At 37.6% G+C, this 6,366-nt stretch overlaps 1 protein-coding gene across 1 annotated transcript; it reads left to right on the top strand.

Moving 5' to 3' along the window:
* Positions 1–359: 359 nt before the first annotated feature.
* Positions 360–5,914, top strand: LOC116003876. The gene is made up of 9 exons (XM_031243817.1): positions 360–468; positions 810–932; positions 1,149–1,235; positions 1,338–1,779; positions 1,885–2,810; positions 2,935–4,152; positions 4,253–4,383; positions 4,523–5,011; positions 5,378–5,914. The coding sequence occupies exons 1-9, from the start codon at positions 360–362 to the stop codon at positions 5,912–5,914; spliced, it is 4,062 nt and encodes a 1,353-aa protein (XP_031099677.1).
* Positions 5,915–6,366: the final 452 nt, after the last annotated feature.

The raw sequence follows: 6,366 nt of genomic DNA, 5'->3' as shown, positions 1-6,366 counted from the left end.
AATTTTCAGGTGGTAACTTAATCAAATCCAGTATTATTTGCATGAATAACACATCAGAGACGTCACATGAGTTAAAAGGTATGCGGAAATTCATTTCGTACACGAGATTTATTCCATATTAATAAATTTTAATAACGGTTCTATAAATGTTTTTAAGAATTATATTATGTGTTGACCGACTTGGATATATTGAATAGGATTGAAGAAAAAACAAAAAATCCCGTTACACGATTTGACTAATGGTTAGTTATCAATTCTGTCCATATTATTATGTCATAATAAATACATTTTTCGCATGCATCAATTGAGATATTTTTTGCATGTTCAAAGGAGACCCCACTAAACGCCGGTTTCATGGAATGGTATACCCGACGCAGTCAAACAACGGGACCCCGTACACCAATGATGGACCTTTGTCAAATTCTGCTCTAACAAGAGTGAACGGTACTCTAACCGATTTCTCAAGAGGTTAGTTATTCTACTTCATAATGTGTACAATCTTTTTATATCCAATTGCATGAAGTACAATCTGTTTGAATTGAAAGACACGTGAACTGTTTCTATCTGTTAAATACTAATTTATTTCAGGATTGCAATTCTGTATCCTACAACACTCTGAATCAAAATAAATGCCATATGTACTCTACGTGTAGAAAATTAAGTTAACATTATTATATGTTACTGTATTATTAGGTAGTTCGGATAGGGTCATTTAGTTTTATTATGTGTATAGTAATCCCTTATTAGATATTATTAGCAATGATACATGGTTAAATAATGTTGAATAACGCTTTTCATTTGTACAACAGCTATAGAAACTGGCAAAAGCCATGTCAATCATACAGTTGATGACCATTTAGTAGTTCGCAATCTAGCACAAGATTTCTCCCAGGCAGACAACGAACATGAACAACTGCCGCTACCCAATGAAGGTACGTATGATTGCGTTATTAACTATTTATTCGAAATTTCATAAATACTTGCCTACAATTGTTTAGTTCATTGGTTCAGAAAATATCAATGAATTGTTATTAGTGCATTTAGCATAATAAATGCCATATTTTCATTCGGCAAAACATGTGATATAATATTGTTATTTAGTTAATGCTCATATTCGATTGTTTTTTATTGTGTCATTTTGCAAACAGAATCACACTTCAACAGTAATGAACACCCTACATGTCAATGCTTTGAACCAGACAATGAGTTGATTATACCACCAACACCAACTCTTGGTATGCTATTGTAATTGCAGACTTCAAAATTAATTTTTATTAATTTTTACACTTTATTTAATCAAATTGCATTATATATCTTAGATGATTGCATTTTTGCAGTTGCCTACATGGATATTGGTGACCCAAACAATATATGCGAACACTGCAACGCAATCTATTGGTTTGAGGAGCGTGTTAATAAGGCTGTGCGTAGCGGAACAGCTAAATATTCAACGTGCTGCGGTCATGGGAAGATCAAACTACCCAAAATGTCTTTACCTCCAAAAAGGATTTTCAACTTATTCTTTGAAAGAGGCACCAAACGGAATGAATTTTTAAAACACATAAGGAGGTACAATAACATGTTTTCTTTTACGTCGTTGGGGGCTAAGGTAGATAAATCCATCAACCTTGGGAATTGCCCACCGATATTTAGGATAAATGGGCAAAATTACCATTTAATGGGAGGACTACTGCCAGATGTTGGTAAGAGCCCGAAGTTTGCTCAGTTATACATCCATGTCACGGAGAACGAGGTAGAGAACCGCATCAATGCATTCAGGTATTAAAATTTTGTATTTGTTGTATAACCTCATCGATTACTTTTTACTTCCACAAAATTATTACAAGAATCTCTTTAACTAATGTATTCCTATTGATCAAATAGTGGTGCTGAAATGAAGGACAAAACGCATGTTGATATAGTTCAAGATATCAAGCAAGATCTAGATGAGCACAATGTGTTGGTGCAATCTTTTCGATGGGCAAAAGCTCAGATTGACAACAATCCACAAGTAAATTTTAAGATGAGGCTGATTGGTAGGCGGCAGAGTGATGCCAGAACATACAATTTGCCCACTGCTTCTGAGGTTGCTGCTTTAATTGTTGGCGATCTAGACCCTACACTAGGGCAACGAGATATAATAGTGGAGACAAAGGCCGGGTCACTTAAGAGAATAAACGAGCTCAATCCAGCATACTTGCCGTTGCAATATCCTATTTTGTTCCCGTTAGGCGAAGATGGTTATCGTGAAGATATCCAGTACTGTACTACAGCTACAAAAACAACTGGCGCTAGGGTTCGTGTTTCCCAGCGGGAATATTTTGCTTACAGAATCCACGACAGGTTCAGTGAACTGTCAACAATGTTATATGCGAGACGACTGTATCAACAGTTCCTGGTTGATGCTTACACCATGGTGGAATCCGGCAGGTTACTTTACATTCGCAATAATCAGAAGGCATTGCGGTGTGAGGCATACAAGGGGCTGATTGATGCTCTGACTAGGGGGGAGGTTGATACAAACAAGCAAGGTAAGAGGATCATATTACCTTCGACTTTCACAGGGGGTGCTCGATATATGATACAGAATTATCAGGATGCAATGGCCATTTGCAGACATAAGGGGTATCCTAACTTATTTATAACATTCACATGCAATCCTAAGTGGCCTGAGATTCAAAGATTTATGGACAAATGCAACCTCAATGCAGAAGATAGGCCAGACATTGTATCTAGAGTCTTCAAGATGAAGTTGGATGCTTTAGTGAAAGAGATACGCAATGGCAAGCTATTTGGTATTGTAACCGCAGGTATTTCATAAAATTATTTTAATGCCTTCTTTAAATATGACAATAAAAAAGAATTGACTATGTATATGCTCTTTCTATTTACCATATGTGTTCTGATTTTTGTTTTTTTTTTTTGGTTATACAGTGGTGTATACTATAGAATTTCAGAAACGTGGGTTACCACACGCTCACATACTCATATTCCTAGAAAGATTGACCGAAGGCTTTTCAGCTAATCACATGGATGAGTTCATATCTGCCAAAATACCTAACAAGGAACAAGACTATGAGTATTATAAAGCTGTTGGGGAATTTATGATGCACGGGCCATGTGGACAAGAAAGACCTAAATCTCCGTGCATGGTCAATAAAAAGTGCTCTAAACATTTTCCCAAAAAATTTGTTGAGGTATCCACATTGGATGATGACGGTTACCCAATCTACAGGCGTCGTGACAATGGTGCAACAGTCGAAAGAAATGGGGTGCATTTGGACAGCAGGTACTGTGTTCCGCACAATAGATATCTATTGTTGAAATACAAGGCACATATAAACGTTGAATGGTGCAACCAATCAAGATCAATCAAATATTTGTTCAAGTATGTCAACAAAGGGAATGATAGGGTGACTGCTGAATTCTACAAGACCACAAATGATGAAAACGAAAATGTAGCCGTGGATGAAATTACAATGTATTACGACTGTCGATACGTGTCCGCGTGTGAGGCAGCTTGGCGATTGTTGAGTTTCGATGTACAGCTTAGGCACCCCCCCGTTGAGAGACTAAGCTTCTATTTGCCAGACTGCCAAACAGTTGTTTTTGAGGATGATGATAGGATTGAAAATGTGCTTAATAGACCGACTGTCAATCAAAGTATGTTCACCGCATGGTTTTATGCTAACAAGAAATATGCATCTGCTAAAGAGTTGTCTTATATTGACATGCCAAGTAAATTTGTGTGGAAGAAAGATATTAGGGAATGGCATCCTAGGAAGAGGGGTTTCTCTATTGGACGCATATTTTTTGTACCTCCTGGTAGTGGTGAAGTTTACTACTTGAGATGTCTTTTAAACGTAGTCCGTGGTCCGACGAGTTTTCAAGACATCAAGACAGTTCAAGGTGTTGTATACCCAACTTTTAGAGATGCATGCTATGCTAGAGGGCTGCTAGACGATGATAGAGAATACATTGATGCAATTAATGAAGCAAGTAATTGGTCTACTGCCCAATCTTTGAGGAAATTATTTGTCATATTACTCACTGCAAACTTGGTGAATCGACTTGAGAATGTGTGGAATCACGTATGGCACCATCTATGTGAGGATTGCCAATATAACAGGAGATTAGTGCTGAAAGACATGGGTAATTTCTTAATTCCATTTCAAGTCATATAGTTGACATAATGATTAATGTTTTGCTCTATCGTGAATAAGATATCTATGTCTTATTTTTAAAACTGCAGGGTTGCGATTGTCTGATGATGAGAAGAAAAACCTAGGTCTTCTTGAACTAGAGCTTTTATTGCAGCTGTACAACAAGTGTTTGAAAGATTACCCGCAAATGCCAAATCCAAATTATGATGATGCATTATTGGCAACAATCGATTGCTGTTTGATGAGCTTAACTACGACAGGCAGGCCATGAGAGAAGAAAGTGAGAAGATGGAGAGTAAATTAACTGATGAGCAGTTTGTTGTATACGACACCATTCTAAGTGATATACAAAATCAAAGGGGGGGGGGTTGTTCTTTGTATATGGTTATGGAGGTACAGGAAAAACGTTTGTTTGGAAAGCATTATCTTCGAAGATAAGATCGGCAGGTGATATTGTACTGAATGTTGCATCAAGTGGTATTGCATCATTACTACTCCCAGGAGGTCGAACAGCTCACTCAAGGTTCGCCATTCCAATTGCAGTTAACGAGGATTCCACGTCCAACATTAGTCAAGGTAGTCAACTGGCCGAACTGCTAATCCAAGCCAAGCTAATCATATGGGATGAAGCACCCATGATGCACAAACACTGTTTTGAGGCTTTGGATAAGACAATGCGAGACCTTATGCGGTATAGCAATCCTCAGAGCGTGCATAAGACATTTGGCGGGAAGACAGTGGTATTAGGGGGTGACTTCAGGCAGATATTACCGGTCGTTCCTAAAGGCTCTCGGCAAGATATTGTGTCTGCTGCAATCAACTCATCTTACCTGTGGGAGTCATGCCGAGTACTACGCCTGACAAAGAACCTGCGTCTTAGAACACTTGATGCGTCTGCCAATAAACTGCATATTGAACAGTTTGCTGCTTGGTTGGCTGATATAGGAAATGGAACTTTAGGCGGACGTAATGATGGCCATGCAAAAGTTGAAATACCGAAAGAAATGTTATTGCCATCAGATGGTGACTACATATCTGCAATAGTGGATAGTGTATTCCCTATGTTCAGGCAGGGCGGATCAGACTTTCAACAAATGGAGAATCGTGCCATACTTGCGCCAACACTAGATGTGGTCAATGCGGTAAATGAGTATATGAGTGATTTGCATGTTGCTGAGAGCCATACATACCTAAGTTGCGACAGTGTTTGTAAGTCTGACTCAACGAATGGTATACTATATGATATGCACACTCCAGAATTTTTAAACGGGTTGAAAGCTTCGGGCATACCCAACCACTCTTTAACTTTGAAGATTGGGTCTCCCGTAATGTTGTTGAGAAATATAGATCACTCAATGGGACTTTGTAATGGTACAAGATTGATCATTACTAGGTTATCTGATCATGTTGTAGAAGCAAAGATTGTCGAAGGCCACAATGCCGGTAATGTCGTGTTGATACCAAGGATGTCCATGACTCCAACTGATACAAGATTGCCATTTAAATTTCAAAGAAGGCAATTTCCCCTAATGCTGTCATATGCAATGACTATCAACAAGAGCCAAGGACAGACTTTAACACACGTCGAGCTACTACTAAAGAAACCCGTATTTGTTCATGGTCAACTATATGTGGCTGCTTCAAGGATTAGTAACCCTTCTGGGTTAAAAATTCTAATACCCAATGAAGGAGGTGAGAGTAGTAACTACACTACCAATGTTGTGTACCATGAAGTTTTTAATAATTTGTAAATTTCCTTTACAAATTAATGTTTTGTACTATAAAGTATTTCTTTTATAATGTTTTTTTAAATTAGCTCCTATTACATAAATTACAACATATAAAGAAAGTTAGTTCTATGGATTATATCATTGTAAACTACGTAATAAAATCACATAACAATATTTAACTTTAGACCGTGCATCGCACGGGTATAATACTAGTAGACACTAAAAGCCAATAGGAATGACAAAGGAGACCGGGAGTATACTCCGAATTCCCATTCCCGGGTTAGCCCTTATTTAAACACAAGTACAATTTTCAATATTCAAATAAAAAAATCAAATATTCAGTTCTTAATTTTAAAATACTTAAGTCTTCATCAAATCTTTAATGACAACCGAAGTATCAAATATAAAATGCGAATAGTCCACATGCAAATAAAAATACAAGGGTCACACTTGTGTGAGACCGTCTCACGGAT

This window comes from Ipomoea triloba, chromosome 14 (genome assembly GCF_003576645.1).
Source record: "Ipomoea triloba cultivar NCNSP0323 chromosome 14, ASM357664v1".
Lineage (NCBI taxonomy): Eukaryota > Viridiplantae > Streptophyta > Magnoliopsida > Solanales > Convolvulaceae > Ipomoea > Ipomoea triloba.
The sequence above is the reverse complement of the archived record's forward strand: the minus strand, read 5'-3'. Positions and strand labels throughout refer to the sequence as shown.